The 18,617-nt window shown below is 33.2% G+C and overlaps 1 protein-coding gene across 1 annotated transcript; it reads right to left on the reverse strand.

Moving 5' to 3' along the window:
* Positions 1 to 1,361: 1,361 nt before the first annotated feature.
* Positions 1,362 to 13,610, reverse strand: LOC149533020 (uncharacterized). The gene is made up of 27 exons (XM_089803341.1): positions 13,462 to 13,610; positions 13,262 to 13,306; positions 12,149 to 12,225; positions 11,928 to 12,041; positions 11,658 to 11,804; positions 10,940 to 11,550; positions 10,479 to 10,600; positions 10,286 to 10,377; positions 9,810 to 9,972; positions 9,660 to 9,726; positions 9,008 to 9,156; positions 8,848 to 8,918; positions 8,584 to 8,757; positions 8,414 to 8,482; positions 5,209 to 5,289; positions 5,035 to 5,124; positions 4,756 to 4,831; positions 3,935 to 4,031; positions 3,745 to 3,817; positions 3,477 to 3,656; positions 3,157 to 3,279; positions 2,979 to 3,062; positions 2,691 to 2,875; positions 2,323 to 2,461; positions 2,173 to 2,232; positions 1,716 to 1,820; positions 1,362 to 1,606 (listed from the first exon to the last, which is right to left on the reverse strand). Exons 1-27 carry the CDS (start codon positions 13,532 to 13,534, stop codon positions 1,493 to 1,495), a joined length of 3,381 nt encoding a protein of 1,126 aa, XP_089659467.1. The 5' UTR covers positions 13,535 to 13,610; the 3' UTR covers positions 1,362 to 1,492.
* Between the last annotated feature and the right edge of the window lie 5,007 nt (positions 13,611 to 18,617).

The following is an 18,617-nucleotide window of genomic DNA, read 5'->3' on the forward strand; positions in this document are numbered from 1 at the left end:
AGGAGATCAGATTGGAGATATAGCAAAGAGGAGACCCAAGATCAGCTTACAGAGCAAACCAAGGGTCAAGTACTGAATCAGTTATTGTTAATTGAGATGGAGTAAATCTCTTAACATAGTGGTTTTAACAAACCGAAGTAAACCTCCTAACAAAATATTTACTTCATCATGAGTGTAAAATCCTTTAATATTGTGAAACCTAATAGTCTCTAAAGATTTTAACAGGGCAGACCCCTCACAAAGTAGATCATATCTTATGATCAAACATTGTAACCCTAACAAGTTAAGTTTATTGTTGCAACAGTGAAGATTTGTGGGTTTCATTCCCACCCCAATTTTACCTTCGCATTGAAGTGTTTATGGGTTACCAAATCATTATGTGTTGAAATTTTCATGAATGTGATGCATTCCATTTATGTTTCAACATTATAGTTTTAATGATAAAATCTATCTTGTGAGATGAATTAAGTGTTACTTTATTAAATTGGTTTTGAAGTCAAAAAGTATAAGATCCTATGCCCCGCCCTCAGTATCTTGTTTCCTATCATACTCATTCCAACATATTAATGCCTCATAGTTTGTTTTGCCCTAGGCTTAGAGGTTAGAAAGGAAGAGCGAGCAACTTCAATTCCCTCCTAGAAATATTACATTTTCTTCCTCTTATTATATTATAGTTCATACTCACAATTTTTTTTATCATTGTAATAAAATTGATTAGCTATAAGACTAAATCAATTCTTTGGATTTTATTAACACATGCCAATTACCTTCAGTCACTTCAGTATTTAATTGCAATTACTAAGTTCCAAATATCAAATGACTAGTAAAACTGCATTAACTATAAATTATTTTCAAACAATCACTTGCCAAATGCCAAGATTGTGTATGGTCGAGTTTTTGGGTAGCTAGGCTTTTCAAGAAACATAGCATTTCTTGATTTACAAAATCTGGTACTGGCCTCTTTGGTAAGACCATGAGAAGTAAGGTTATTTCATTCTGCTTTGATTTGTAATGTTTTCCATGCAAACCCTATCCAATTACCTATAAACGAAATTCTCTGTAAAAGCTAATACACAAGTCGAGATAAAGAGAAACAATTAAGAAATTCAGCAAAAAATTGTACCAAATTACATTAGACGGTGATATGTGTATAGACTTGTATGTTCAAGTAATTGAATATGCAATGTCAAAATTCATTTACATCTTCCTTCTATTTTACCTATTGGCTTATCCCTTGACACTTTTCATGGCTGGACGCGCTAATTATACATTTTAGCCAATGGAACCATGATGTAATAAGTAATATATAATACATATCCTTGGCAGTTTAAAACGAGAAGAGGCTCTGCCAACAATGTAGAAAACATGAAAAATAAATTGTATTCAAGTTCAAAATCTTACAATTGTTACAATTGGTAATGCCAAAAAATAAATGTGCCTCATTTCCTTCCCCAAGATACACAAATACAGTAGATAGCCGGTTATGCCTAGTCTACATAAAATAATTCAGTTCATTCTTTTTTCTTGGGCCTCCTTCACCATAAAGCTCATTCCAGCGATTTAGCTCGGTGATACTTGTTGAATCTGAAGAAACACTAGCACATACCTGCAAAAAAGTGAATTCTATTAGGGTACTGTTTTTATGATGGGTGCATGGCTTCAGCAAGTAAGACTGATTTGTTTATTGAAAATCCCTCTACTCCTTAAAATCTTGCCTGTTTATGGGCATATCGTATGTCATTCATATTTAGAGGACGAATATCATCACTTCCACTCAAAGATGGCAACTCCTTGACTTCTGCTATTGCTATTTCTTTTTCCTGAGAAAGTTTTCAATGGTGATAACATAATAAAATGTGGCAAACTAAAAAAGACATGGGAATCAATAGTAGAATAACAATATGAAGTAAATGCATTCCATAATATAATCAAACACATTCAATTCAAAGAATGTCTAGTGCACTCTCTCTAGAAATTGAAAGGGAAATGTTGAACACTCAACAGTAGCATTTTACATAATCTAGTTGCTTACTTTTTTAATCATAATTTTCTCAAACATTCTATTTCTAAATCAGCAGAATGATGGCCTGAAGTTTGCAACCTAACTTGAATCTAAGTACAACATTTACAACTGCAAAGTAAAATATTCTCCATATGATAAAAGAGAAATACCTTCTTTTCTTTTTCCAAAATTTCCCGGATTGCGCAGTATGCAGCTGTAATGCATAAGTTCTACAATACAACACGTTGGCATTACAAGACCAGTCTTTGAACACATACTCAATATACATTTTTTGAAAACATAAGCTAAAGCAAACCGACCTTAAGGTCAGATCCAGAATATCCCTGAGTCATATTGCCAACTGCATCGAAATCAAAATCTGGAGCCAAATTTTCTTTTGCAAGAATAACCTTCAAGATTTTAGCTCTGTTTGATGCATCTGGCAAGTTTATAAATAATCTGCACAGGGAGCAAAGAAAGAAACTAAGCTGCATGAACATAGAAGTAAAGGGACAATGGTAAAGAAAACAAAATTTAGTTGAATGAGTCACCAGAAAAGGCATATTGTACCTGTAATGAAGATAAAATGAGGAATATGTATTATACAAAAAGCTAACAAAAATCGATATCAAAATTTAATATGAAATAAGTTGTGATTAAAGAATATAAGAGAAAATCAAATAGTCACCTCCTTGGCATTCTTCGAATGACAGCTTCATCAAGATCAAACGGCCTATTAGTGGCAGCAAGAACTAATATTCTATCCTTTTCTCTAGTGAGTAATCCATCCCACATTGACATAAACTCATTCTTCATCCTACGCGAAACCTCATGCTCTGAAGAATTGTCCCTTCTTCCCAACAGACTATCAACCTGCCAGGGGATCTGTAGTAAGAACTTCAAATGCAAACTGAATAATATTAATGCAAGAGTAGACAAGAATGGTTTCAGGTACCATTCAAGAGCAGAAGCTTACCTCGTCAATAAATATTACACATGGAGAAATTTTACTTGCTAGTGAAAAAATAGCTCTAATTGACTTCTCATTTTCTCCGAACATCTGCAACAATTAAATAATAATCTGCATCAAGCACCAGTTCAAAATAACCTCATTAAAATATAATCAACCGTTATTGATCGTATTGAATTTATACCATTGAGGTAATGCTTGACATCGAAATATTTAGAAAATTTGCACCAGCTTCTGTTGCAACAGCTTTAGCAAGCATTGTTTTCCCAGTTCCTGGAGGACCAAAGAGCAGGACACCTTTACAGGGCTGCGATGAAACATGACATCATTAGTTAACAATCCTACTTAGCTAGTGTCCATCATTTTCAAAAAAAAATGAGATCCCCATTAGATGAACAAGACTAGTTGTAATCCTGAACAATTGATGATCATAAAATCAACATAATTCATAAGTGTAAGGATTCTTTCATTAAACTTGGCAAAATGTTTCTGAATAATGCCAACCTTTGTTAGTTGTCCTTTACAAAAAAGCTCAGGCCTTATTAATGGAAGCATGACTAACTCTTTTAGTGTATCCTTCACATTTTCCAATGCTCCAACATCTTCAAACGTTACCCCGATTTCACTTGGTGGAATCACATTGTCTAGAAGCTTCCTTTCATGGTGGTTATCTGTAGCCACATTCTGACAAAGTATATTGCATTTTATTTTAGAAGCTTCCTTTCATGGTGGTTAATAGAAGCATAGCATTGCACTAATAATTAAACTTTACCTTATGTGCCTTCTTTGAGCTCATGGACTCCTTTTTTTTATTTTCTTGCAGTATGCTCAACCCATGTTGGATACTGACATAACAAGATTATATCAAAAAATTTGGTCACAATTCCTTACATTGTAATTGTATCATCAATTAAAATTACCTTCCGCTTCAATATTAGTGACAGAAAACACAATATTCTTACCTTTCACTAGAAATTACTAGTTTTCCATCCTTAATAGAGGGCTCAAGTTCATTAATAAGATGCTGGCTTAGAGCCCATCCAACAATATTTTCTGCAGCTGAGAACACAAATGATTATGTCAGTCATATTTGAATGCTGTAAAGTTTAAGAAAGTTGCTTTGCTCAATCTTAAATGGGTGTTTGAATGTGATTTGTTGCATTAAGTTCAAGTTTTGGGTCATGTGTTTATCTATTACACAACTCATGCAATATGTAAAACTCCTTTCAATATGTCTGTTTACATCTGCACATGTCCAAAGGATGAAATAAGAAAGAGTCATTATCATATGATTATTTTTTGCAATTGTGACTTTACTGTGCCTGATTTATATCCAAAATGTGTTTCTGGATTTATCAAGTTACTTTTTTTCTACATGATTCATTGGGTGAAGTTGGGACAGGGGAGATGATAATTATAGAAGTCTCATTTGAGGAGTTTTAAGGAGTAATTTGGTATCAGTGACCATAACCCTGCAGTGACCCATTCTGTGGATCACAAGTTGTGAAATTGCAAAATATGCTTATGGAATTTGTATCATGCTAAAATTTCCAAAATGTCAATCTCATCATCTGATTGATATACAAAGATCATCAGACCTATACAACCATTAAGTAAAGAGAATTATGACAGCATGTAACTATGATCATGGATAATATACTATTTAATGCAGAATAAATGTGATGGAGTCAGAAATTCAATAACATAATAAAACCATTGTAATTGTGATCAATGCATGGCATATATATCAGAAAACCTTCAGAAACAAGCATCGGGAACTCACATTTATTTGTAAGTTCTTGGTCTTTTATGCATATTGTGTCAACCCCATCACAATCCAAGTTATTAAGAGAAAGCACCTACGAAAGCAATGAGAAAAACATTATAGAAAAAAACAGCAGTTTCTCTCTATTCATAATTCCTTTGCATATTTTCCATATTTATAGATGTATGTAGATTAATTTTGCTATGAAAAAATAGTCTTTGCATATTTTCTATAAAGATATATCTGAAATAAATCGAATAAAAAAGATCAACCAAGGGACCAAAATCAGAAGCTCACAGTTTTAATATGTTGTAGATTTGTCTTCACTTTAAGCATTTCAACATCCTGTTCTAACTGAAGTTTCAAATCTACAAGAAGGGATTCGTCCTGCATTTATTAATGAAAAATTATCAATCATACTTGAAATACTTAAATATTAAAATTCTAATATGTTTTAAAACATTTTAGTACCTGAGGCATGTCCACCATCATATTGTTTGGAAAAAGATCAGATAGCTGCTTCTCTGTGTTCTGTTTAAACATTCGCAAATGCTGTAGCATTCAAAAATAAAATTAGACTCTTCATTATCAAATCAATTGAAGGTGATGGAATATTGTCATTGATGTCAAAGGTATTCACAAACAAGGACACTATTGATAGAGTAACCATCACCAATGTTGAAGTTACAAAATAGAGTATCATGATTAATGTCAAGAATGATAGCAAGACTATTAAATCTGAAAGATATAATGAGAATGGATTAAATTGAAGGCTACATAACACTGACTGATGTCTGCTATGTAAAACAAGATTGAACTCATGGCTAGTGGCAATATATAAGATGAAAGTAATGGCTACATTATATAGATATGGATGTACTCAGCAATGCATTGCCCACATCCTTATACATGGTCAGAATTAAGAATAAGAGAAGCATACGTATGCAAGTAAGGTTTACTCAAGCAGATTGGAGAAGACAATATGAATATGAAGCATCCATTTAGCAATAGAAAATGGAGCAAGGAGGAACGTAAGTTAGACAAAGGAAGGATTTAATTATAATTGCTGATGAAATATTATGTACAGAATTTATTCTAATTTATTAGAATATATGCTAAATTACAACCGGCAGAAGATACTTTATACACGGTGATAGTAATAATCAAATCTGGGTGTGCAACGACAAAAACTAAGCAGAGACTAAATATTCGAATGAATGTACCCTGCTAAAAGGATTCAAGTAAAATAATTTTGTGATATTTGTAAAAGTTCAATGAGACAAAAAGCAGAGAGAAGAAGAGAAGAAGACAATTTGTCCTGGCCGCAAGCAGCAACCATACAAACTAAAGAAAAGACAAAATAAGAAAAAAGACAGGTTGATTAAGAACAAGCAAATACTAACAGGGAGCAATTCATGAGAAGCTGCGATAGCATTGAAGACAATTATTTTGTCTCATTCAATTGACAAATCAGCGTATGAAAGACAAGTTAAGGGAGCCATGTAAAACATAAACTTTATCAAGACTCAAATGGAACAGCAACGTGATATATCTGATAAGGAAACAAGTCACGACAGGTTCAGAGTTTGCAGTCAGCATGTGGAGATTATCAGAAGCTTCAACACAACATGTCAGCCTTCTAAGAGAAACCAACAATATATATATATATATATATATATGATGAGTAATAAGTAGAAATACGGCATCAAAGAGAAAGGATTATTATTGATAAATGGGAAGGCTTTTCCAGCTTGTCATATCTGGACCTACCTTATCGAGTCTATTACTTATTTGAATTGATTATATGAAGAAGGAACTCACGATTATATGAAGTGCAAACAGCATTCATTAGAAAGAATGAATAAGAGCCAGCAACAACTATTAATATGGAATGAATATTATAAGGGACAAAACAACTATATTCTCCATATCTCCCAGAACGACCGGGAACTTCACATGGTGATTCAGCTTGATCAATAAGCAGCCCGATAAGAAACTAATTGTGACGTGGCTTGAATATTTAGAACTCACCCAATAATATTATAATACAGAGATATGTAAGAAGCGATGAATAGCAGATTCAACGATAGTGAACCACAGAGATAGATTGTATTGTTTGGCACATAAGAAATGATCAAAGAGATCTGTTCAGCAAACCAATAAATAATTAAGTCCATCTAGATAAATCAGCGTATGATTGATTCCAACAATCATAGCATGAAAGAGAGCAAGTATCATTTAAAATAATGCACACAGCAAATATTAATCTATTTGTATATAACCCACTAAGGAAGATAGATGGTGGTGGGAGGTGGATAAGTAAAACACAGTATGAAATGATACCCGTCCAGGCAAGATGATGAAGATTTTGGATAGCATGGAATGAAGGCTCTAGTTGCCAGCAATCAGACTTTATTATAAGTTCGAACAAAACCAAAAACAGTTTAAATGTTATTTTATTTAACATAAACTAAAAGATCAGAATAGTTTATTAATGAAATGGTGCGATCAAAAGAGGTGATTTTTTATAGCTGAATAGTCACATCCTTTTTGTATGTATTATATAAATAGACAAAGTTTTATTTTGAGAGAAAACATGAAGTGAGTCAGCGGTGGAGAATTAAAAGAGTGAAAGGATAAAATATATGTGAAGTGTGAGAGAAGTCAGCGGTGATAAGGGAATGAAAAGAAGAATAATAAGGAAGTAAAGATTGAGTATGAATGAAGTGGTAAAATAAGAAATGAGAAGTCAGTGGGCTGTGAGAAGAATGTAGAGTAGTTAAAGAAAGTCGTGCAGATTAGAGAATAATAAGTGGAGTTTAAATAGAGAACGTTAAAGAGAAGAAAAGGACAAGTCTGCTAGAGGAATAATAAGAAAGAAAATAGAGTATAATAAAGAATTATATAAACAGATTTTTAACCTGATTTATATATCTACCAGAGAGAGTTTGAAAGTGCAAAAAGAAAAAGAAGAATATATATACAAAGAGGTTGACTTCAAAAAGATAGAAGGAAAGCATGTGTTGAAGCTAAAGAATCCATACAAATATAAAAAGAGGAAGTGTGAGTTAAGATCCATCATCACTTGAGTGAGCAACATCGCAAAGGTGAAAAGAAGTTTGTGTGAAGTGGGTTGGTGCTCATGAAGACAAGAAATGGGAATTGGAGCTTCTAGTAGGTCAGAGCCTGCACAGTGTGAGAGTTGGAGCTTCTAGTGAGTCTATGCTCATAAACATTGGGGTTGGAGCCTCTAGTAGGTTGAAGCCTACAAAACATTGTAAAAGGACAAAATTTATATAAAAGCATTTATTGCTGTGGTTTTCTCCCATATTGAGCTTCCACATAAATTCTTAAGTTATTGTGTTCATGTGCATAATTGTTCATTTAAGCATCTGAAGTTAATTGTTCAGATAAAAGTTTGACATTGCCAAATTCGTTATCATACTGATTCACCCCTGTCTCTCAGTATAATCGTATGCTCTTCAAAAGTCGCCTATTTAATCAATCATAACCTAAAGAAATTTGCAGCAACAAATTTAAAAAAAAAAAACTTATCTTTTCATAGATCACTTGTTCACTAATAGGATAACATGTGTATATTCCTTGTTCAATTGAATGACTAAGGTGACCAAAGGCTAAAAGCAAATGTATGACTAATTGTTCCAAATACACTTACTGGTAAATCCAAAGTGTCATCTTCAGATTCATGAAATCTAAAGAAGGGCTGTATATGCCGAAGAGCTGCCTGCTGCATAAAAACCACTACAAGTCAATGGACAGCCAAATAAAAAGTAAAAGCAAAAAAGCATGTCTAAATTAGTTTAGTATTGGCAAGAACTATATTACCTTTTCCTTACTTTTGTCAACCTTTATGTATGAGCCAATAACAATAATACTCTCACCCAATTTTTTAAGTTTTCTTTGTAAGGTAGTGTAGATACATGGGTTGTCCACGAATGATCTTTCAACATCTTTCATGAAAAGTATAAGAGGGCTATTCTTACTCTCTGTAGCCGCAACCTGGAAAAGTGTTATAGACCAATCAATGAAAATTTAATGAGAATAATTCAGGATTAAAATTTCAATGAACCTAATAGAAGTTTAGACTACCTGGAAAAGTGCATTTAGGACTAGCTTGTCCATGCTTTCTTCAATGGTGTCATCTAATTGAAGATCGCTTTCTGTCAAAAGCACAACCACATTCAATTAAAAAAAATTGAAGAACGTAGTAATTTGGAAGTTGATATCACATTTTATGTCAAAATCTTACCACTACAAAAACAACCATGACCTTCTTCACAGAGACCCCCAAGATCCACTCCCCCTTGAAATGGTTTATCAAAACATACTCCAAATATTGAAGAACCGTTGACGTCCAAAGATAAAAGTACTTCCCCTTGATCACCATGAGATGGACCCCTGAAAACATCAAGAAACGAGAGTCACTGACAACAGAAGCTTTTTACCATGAACATTAACCCTGTTAACATGTAATTGACAGTGATGGGTCCATAGAAACTACCACATGCCAATCACAGAGCAAACCAAATTCTATAGTTTTCTATATATGCACCTATAGATCATATTAGATGCTTGCTTAATTTCAACCAAACTCCGCAAAGATCATGAAAAAAAGTCCCGAGCTTTCCAACGTTTGGCAATAGTAAAAAGAACTTCCATTGGTCAGTGTCAACTAGTACTTTCCATGTATTATACTCTATTGCAATTGTAAAATTATATTTTTATATGCAGATCAGAGTTGCACATAATGAGTACAGCACCAGCTTTCACTTCTCAAGCAATATTCATAGTGAGCATGCCAAATAATGTTTTCATGATATAACTCAACCAGAAGTAGAAAGCAATTACTTGATGGATTAGAATAGTGACAATTGGAGTGCAGAAGTATTTGTAAGACATACCTTAAAAGATCTTGAGTTGGCGGATGATTTGACTTTTGGGATGAGATAATGAATTTCACTCGATCACCTGAAAAAACAAATGTTCTCTGATGCTTAAAGATGATTCAGTTGTAATATCTGAATTGAAATTTTGTTCAAGCCTGAAACTACCTTTCTTGATGGAATATTTTTTTGATGTGTGCAAGTTTGACATAGGGCCTTGGTGAGAGCATGCTTTGACTTGATATCCACCCAGTTTTGATCGTAAGCCATGACGAGACTCTCTCTGTGTCCTTATGCCCCCTCGTATATCTCCAGCTTTCATTGATGAGCTCTGTCATGTTAATACAGAGAGATTAACTACAATGTGCAAAAACATATCTAAGAGTGGAATTACAAAAAAATAATATTGCATTTGAGGATCCAACTGCAAAGTTGTTAAGATGACTTATGTTGCCCTCAAAAAAGAGAAATGTGACCCCACCAACCCATTGAAAATAGCACATGTGAATGAATTTTAGCTCACAACAAAAACAATCAACCCAATGAACCCTTTATACTCATATATCAATTTGAAGTAAAAGCTCTGGAACCATGGCAAGTTTGAAATGATAAAAAATTGCAGAGTAGGATATATTAATGCTTACCGTAAGCATTGAACTGCTATCAAATATAAGCAATTTTGCATCAAAGTGATTTGCCAATGCCTTCACCAACATTTCTTGATATATCTCAGAGCCTGTGTAAGTGACAAAACACAGATTGAAACAAATTGAAAACATGTTAATCACAACCATGTTCCATGTAACCATTCAGTTTTGTATAGAAGTGATAACAGACCTTGTGGTCCAGACATCAATATTTTGGGGCTCGCAGAAGGAAGCTTCTTTGTAAATTGTGCAAATTCATTCAGTTTCAAATGTATGAAGGTTGATGCAATCAAAAGACTTTTTGTCTTCTCACTGTAAACAAAAGCAGAAACCTTACTCAATCTTCCCAATGAAACTAGCAAAGACTGAAATTACATAATTAGTCTCAAACCAAATGTCTGTTTACATTTATATTAATGAGATGACCAAAACACATATCAGAAGCTCTAATAGATCAAAAACAATACATGGGAGTTTGAAAGAAAAGGACAAGACTTTATAAAGCATTTCAATAAGCTTTCATCACAGCTTATTGTTACAAAGCCACTATATTCAACATAAAAGTTTAATGTCATCATAGCGCTAATAAGAGAAACCACAGAAGTCAAAATGAGAGGTAAAATAGCTATAACAAAAGTTTCAAATTCATACCTCAGATAATAAGGAAAATCATCAAATGATACATGAGCCTCTCTTCCCTCTATGATTCCTTTTCTGAAATTTTCCTTCAATGTTTGGCATTTAGCATGTGCTTCAGATGGGTCAATACATCTTGCAGATTCCTTTCTCTCTTCACAAACTTTTATAGGTGATTTACCATTGATTTCACTGTGCATGTAGTCATTTTCATGACATTTACTTGAACGTGTCAACACAGCATGCATGGGTGAAACCCCAGTCTCAAGTGCAGCCTCAAGCTCAGTCTCTTCAGTATCTGAGGCAGAATCATCTGACAAATCACAAGCAGACTGTGATTGGTATGTATTGCTTCCTTGGTTACATTCTTCACTGTTATTGCAAGAAGGATGACGAGTTTTGAGATTGGTAGACCCTTGTGCAAAGGGGAAGCGTGACAAAGCACCCGCAAGAGGTCCTTGCAAGGGGCCCAACATGGCTGACATAGCTGCAAAAGCTTCAGATAGCTCTGTTGCTACACCTGACATGTTTTCTGCCTCACCTGTTACTACATTATCTCCCTTCTTTTCACCTGAACTCCGCAATGCAGGGGATGAGATATCTTCATTTTCGAGCTGCCAGAAAATCTGCATTGAGAAATCATTAAGGAAAATATTTGTTGACTCGAAATAAATGAGAACTTGATGATCAAACTAGAGAAAATTCAAACAGATAAATAGATTATAGTGGATACATAAGTGTAATGACTCTGATGAGAGTTGAAAGTGAGTTCATCTCCTCCTCTAATGCTGACAACATCATTCTTCTTAAGGCACTTTCCATTGAGCTTGACTGATCCACAGCTCCCTAAAACAAGCACTTCAGCACCATTCTGCTGAACCTAAAAATAAATAGACAGTTCAGATTTTGGACAGGTATTAAATAATCAGCTGCATAAGCTACAAGAAGAGGTGTTGAATTCCTGTGCTATGAAACCTAAATGGGAAAAAAGTAAAACTACCACCTTATGCTTCAACATGCACAAAGCTCCACTAATTAAGGGATCATCAATGCACAAATTGCAACTTTTGCTTCGTCCAATCAGAAACCTTTGGTCACACAACTCCACATCCGGATTCTGAAATCATTCAACATTTAATAATCTTAATTCCACACTAAATACATGTGTGTGTATAAATATAAAGGTTTAAAAACTCCTTTCAAAGAGAATAATTAACAATTTACCTTACAATCCTGTGATATGAGCTTGCCCCAAGGACCCTTCACTGTTGGTTCTTTCACCTTTTCTGAATCTAAGGCTACTTTAGTTTTGCAACAATAACAATCATATTAATATAAATGATTACAAACTTATAGCAGAAATGGTTACTCGTCCTACTGAAAACTACACGATTTAAATCTATTTCACATTAACAATAATCCCATAAGTACTACATGAAGTGAAAATAAACTAATAGTTTGCACTTCACTTCTATAAGAATCAACAAACAGGCCACCAAGAATTTCCCTGGTCCAAGATCTATTAAGTATAATTCTTGTTGATCCACTACTTACAGGTGCCCTATGTTTTGTCCAACAAATTTGCATTGTTTTTGCACGATGAATTGCCATTTTAATTATGATGGGAGAATTTTAAAGGCCATTACATTAGAATGGGGAAAATCTACCTCAAATTCGCCATCGAAACAAGTTCAATATTTAAAAAAGTTCTGCTGTCCTCGGTTCAAATCCTTGCCAGTCTCTTTTGACAATATATTAAACATTATAATACAAAGATAGATAAATTAATTAATTTGGGTGTATGAAGTTTCGTAGATTTAAAATTTTCAACTTAAACTGAACCGATAGCTCAGATGCACCCACAATGTTAAAGACGAAATCAAAATATCACTCAATCAAATACACATATACTCTTCCCTAGTTCTTGGCAACTACGGATAGACTGACTTAGAAAAAAAGAACTTATAAACTAAAGAGGTGTCATTTGCTCAAAACAACCAAGCTTTCTTCGCAAATAGAATTTAAACCGCCCGTTTAAATCACTATGTAATACAGAAATCTTGACACAGCAAGCTAGAAGTACAAACTCTAGATGTATACAAATTCAAATTTATCAGAAATACAGCTGCAAATTACACTACCTACAGCTAACCAGCTCTTAAAGCGGAAATTTAAATATACATTAGCCTTTATATGTCACATATACGCACAATTTAATGTTAAATCGCATATATGTCAAGTAAATTGTTGCAATTTAATGGCTTCTGCCTAAATCTAAACAGCGGTGGTAAGAGCAATCATTTTTATCAACAACCAGGCAAGGTGACAGGAAAAAACCTAGGGCTTCAGTGAAGGGTTGAAAAGCCAAAGGTAAATGGCAACCTGCAAAATACATGCTATAAATTCATCTACTTAATAAACAGTAATGCCGAATGGTCCAAAACATCGATTTATTACCAAAATTATGCACAATTCTTCTGTTGGAGCTCTCCACATAAATTCTTTAAGATGACTGATGAAGAAAATTTGGAACTCACTTGGGTTTTCAGCTAAGGGCGCCTCAGATGAAGATGAATCAGCGACCACCTTTTTGTTGATACTCTTAGCCATGGCGACCGATTCTTTGTCAGAGAATTCACAGGCGAAAGTGGAGGTTTAATTCAAAGGAGTGAATGAAATGTACGTCGAAGTTCTTGAGCATGCATGCATGTATATAAATCTGTTGTCGGTTTCTCGAAAAATCTCTGTTAAAGGGACTCTCGTTTGGCGAGCTATTTATTGTTTTCTGGTTTTCATGATTCCGAAAATAGTTTGAGCTTTTATAATATTATTTTTATTTTTATTTATTTTCTCTTCTTCTATATAAGCCGACCCAGCCGCCTCCACTTCTCCTTCAATTAATTTGCCCGTTTGGTTACATAGGAATAGAAAAGTAGAATGGAAAATGAGAATGGGAGTGGGAATAGAGAATGGAGAATGAAAATGGAAAATGACAATTTCATTCTTGTTTGGTTCTTCTAAATTGTATTTGGGAATTCATACAGAGGGATGAGATAATACTTTCAATTGAGGCGCTCATTGCACAATCATTCCTCGATTTCTAATTTGTTCTGTAAATCCTTTAGGAAACACCATCGTCTTTCCTTGAGCTATGTTAGGGTATATCACCTGCATAAAATGGCTTCCCTCCACAAACACAAAACTACCAATAAACAGAGCAGTTTGCCTCCAAAACCATCTACTCATCAATGGTCGAAAAGGAGGCCGTCACAAATAGTGAGAAAGCGGATCTAGAAACCCTGCTGCTGCAACTCAAAAAATGCCAAACTTCTCTCCTTGCTAGACTTGGAAAACCAAAAAACCTTCGACCTGTCAGACAAGAATGAAAGTATGTAAATAGGTACAAATCATCTTGGCCATAAAAGGTAATATTTGTCAAATAATGGAAAGAAACCTAGATAATTTCATGCAATAGATATAGAAAAGGGAATTACATATATCAACAACTTGGCAAGAATTCAAGCAACTCTCACATAGAACCTCCATTAGGGCTTGTGTCATTAGAAGTTTTCAATGTTCTGTTATATGTAGAATTAGAAATAGGACTTCTATATTGTTGTGTGGGTAGATCTCCTATTTCGATTATTTGAATTGCTCCTTGCTTCTTGGTTGCACAGACAGAAAAAAGAAGTATTCATATTCTCCATTCCAATAACAAATATTTTTGGGAATGGATATACGCTCATTTCAGGGCTAAAATGTAATACATATTCCTATTCCCCATTCCCATTCCATGACCAAACATGTAACACCCTGCCAAGGGACCCAAAAGAAATGACCTAAAGTTTTACTAAGTTTGTCAAACATTTTTTTTTAAACAAGAAAGATTAATCATATACATCAAACACATAGTAGCGGAAGCAATAACATACAATCAACTGAAAGTATACATAATAGGTTACATTCCTCAAGGATTCCAAGATGTTGAGTCACATATAAATTTAATCTAATATTAAGTCTAACAACTACCACATCCATATGAAAGAATAATTAAAAGTCCCATTTAATATACATTTGTTCCAAATGCCTCTTGGCAAATTAATTCGGAATGCTCAATCATCCACTGTACATGTCACAGGGTATGAAAGGCTAAAAGAATATACATATGTAAAAATAAAGATGCATCATCATCCTCGAATCCATGATACAAGTACATTAAAATAAATGAACCAATAACATACATGATACATCCATCCATCATAAAAGGTATAAACATCCATCATGAAATATAACCATCTATCAAAAAACACAACTAACTAAGAGCGTGGTTCCTCCCAAATCGTCAATAGCATCATAAGACTAGCATGGGCCCTAGCCATCCCCCACACATAACATCCCAAGCTACCGATCAGATCATCGATACTATCGTAATAGGGACATCACTACTAAAACATGCTACAACATATGCATAAAGAAATCTAACATGCTAATCATCAATATAAGTAAATGCATCAGTAAATAACATCATCTAAACATGATAAACAACATTCCAAGAAGCTCCGGCCATGATGATTATGGACAGATCTCAATGGTAAGAGTGAAAAAGCACTACCACCCGATCGCGTGGAACCTAAATGGTCCACTCCCACCGCGCTGAGGAGATAGTCTCAAGTCTCAAACAGGATATCAAATCACATAACACAAATACTCTCTAAGTCCAGAAAATCTTAAAAATATACTAACTCAAAGGTTCCAATATAGATCGACGTCTAGACTTAGAGGCACACAAAGACATGTAGGAAACCTACTATGTAAGTGGGAAAGTGTCATCACATGAATCACATTCGGAGTTACTCAAGCAGTCCCTTAGGACTCCTGGGTCCCTAGTGATCCCATTGCAGCCACTAGTATCCTCTCATACTAACAATGCATACTACGGAATGCAAGGTTGAAACCAAGTGTTCTCTCTACTCTCATCCTAGTTTGTACTAGCACTTGAGGCATGGACGAGAACATACAAGATTCTTATTAGGTTCATTTTACTCTCATTTAATATAAATATTTTCACTTATTAAAGCAATTGACAATGGGTTATTCCCAGAGCCACTTAGGGCCCCCATCCCCCATTGCAAGCCACTTCCCAACACTACATATAGATAACCTACTCTAGGCTCAATAAAAGCACAAATCAATAATCACATAATAAATCACCTCAACCCTATACAAGCGACTAAAAAATATCAAAAGATAATCCACAATACTCACATCAGTTCTCCACAAGCAATTGGAAAGCATCAAAAGATGAATCACAATATCTATCGGTTCTCAATGAGCAACCAAAAAGTATCCCAATAATAATAGTGATCGAAGACTCCAAAATGGTCAAGTCAAACATGTCACAACATGACATCATCAAGAATAAATCATTCAAAACACCTCAGTCCTCTCAAGCAACTGAAAGACAAATCAATATAACTAATCGAGGACTCAAAAATGGTTAAGACAAGTATCTCATATACATACACTTCAGCTTCACACAAGGAAACTGGAAAGCAATAACAATAAATAATCCACACACATCATAGAGCATGCCATCACATTACCATAGTTGGGTTTAAAAGATCAAGATCAAAACATCAGTATGACATCACAAACTCATAACCCCCAAGCCTCTGGTAATAACCTAAACAGGTCAACATCTAATCAACCCCAAAACCCCAAACATAAACATCACACAGAAGACAAGGTGTAAGTTCATATTTTGGCTTGTTTTAAATCACATGGTTGGGTTAAAGATAAAGGTTTCAGTTTTTGTTTCAAGGTATATTTCCAAGTGTATAAGATTCTTAGTTTAAACTACAAGTCAACCCCTTCATTTATAGAATTACCCCTATAATATTTTTTTTTTAAATCAATTTCCTTAAAATACTCTATGGGTAAATGTTTGAATTTCTTAAATCATTAAGATTATAGCTAATGATCTCTCAATGAATTAATTTTGATTTTATTAAAAATTAGTATTATTATAAAATGAATTTATTTTCATTAAATACTCCCCTTTCAATTCGACCTCAATTAAATCCCATTTATTTAAATTGATTAATAATTCATTAGATTACTTCAATTATTAACCAATCTTAATTTAATTTAATTTAATTAATTAATAAATCATAAAACTAATTAAAAATTAACTATGCATTAATATTTAAATTAATAAAGAATTAATATTTAAAATAATAAATAATAATAAAACTTGTTAATAAATATTATTAAATAATAACAAGTAATATTAAAATATTATTTATAAATATTATTAATAAAAATTAACAATATTATTAAACTTATTAATAAATATTATTAATTAAATTAATAATTAATATAAAACTTATCAACAAACATTATTAATAAAAATAATAATTAAAACAAAATTTAATACAACTTTAACACAGTGCATATAGTTAAATAAAGTTGCTAGCTTAATTAAAAAGGTCGTGTGGCCTGCCCTCTGTCGCAAGGCCTGCGACAACTGTCGCAATACTTATGATAGTGGGTACGGCCACCGCCAATGTAGGTAAGGGAGTTGGGAGGTGGGGGGGTGGTGGCCCTGCCTCCCCCCCCAATATGTATATAGAGAAAGTATTACTAATTGTTTGAATTTTCAAACTAGAATTTTCATTTTTAAAATTCAACCCTTCCCAAATTAAATCCTAATTTCTTCAATCTAGAAAATGAGGGTTTTTAATTACTTTTCTAATCTCCACGTATGCAAAAGATATTGGCAAGCATTTAATAATTTAAAATATTGAAATGTTTTAAGTGTTCATCACAAAGAATACAGATTTACACGAAGAAGACAGGAAAGGAAGATTGCATAATTAATCAATGATCAAAACACAAGACCCTACTTGAACCTGATGCTAATACGCAATCCACCCGAAGATTGTGAGAGAATTTATTCCCTTCCAAAATTTGCTTCCAAATTTTCTTTCAAATTTCACTTCCAAATTTAACATCTCAATTCCTCCCTCAAAAATGAACCCTTCCATTGTGATAAAGAGTTATCTCCTTAAATCGGGGCACTGATTGTGCATTCACTCGAGAGAACTCCTTGCTCACAACCCTTACCTCAATATTAACTTTTATTATCTTTTCATTATCTTTACCCATGCACGTTTAATTGAATTATTAAATTACTTAATTTAATTTTCACTTGACTTTGCTTTCAATTAATTTATTAGATTTAATCCCATGCACACTTTATGCAAATAAAATATCTTTATTAAATTCACTTGTTTTATTAATTTCTTATATTTTAATCTCATGCATAAATCATGTGAACTTAAAACTTTTCAATAACTAATATCTTTTCACTTTTAATTTATTTTAGAAACTTAATTGATAAAATATTTATTAACTCAAATAATTATAATATTTAACATTTATTTAAAAATGAACTCTAAATATATTATAATTAAATTAAATAAATATTATCACGTTCTAAATTATTTTTATAACTTTTATCTTCAAATTTAAGTCTTTTTCTTCAATTAATTAAATATAATCAAATATTAAAATATCATCATAATTTTTCATTAAATTAAATCATTGATTTAATCTTTTAATTAGACTTAATTAATAGAAAACTTACCAAAGACTCATAAAACAACATATGAAAACCCATCAAAGAAAAACA

The sequence above is a fragment of the Cupressus sempervirens genome, chromosome 10, assembly GCF_028749045.1.
Source record: "Cupressus sempervirens isolate cs-2001-9-10 chromosome 10, ASM2874904v1, whole genome shotgun sequence".
Classification (NCBI taxonomy): Eukaryota; Viridiplantae; Streptophyta; class Pinopsida; order Cupressales; family Cupressaceae; genus Cupressus; species Cupressus sempervirens.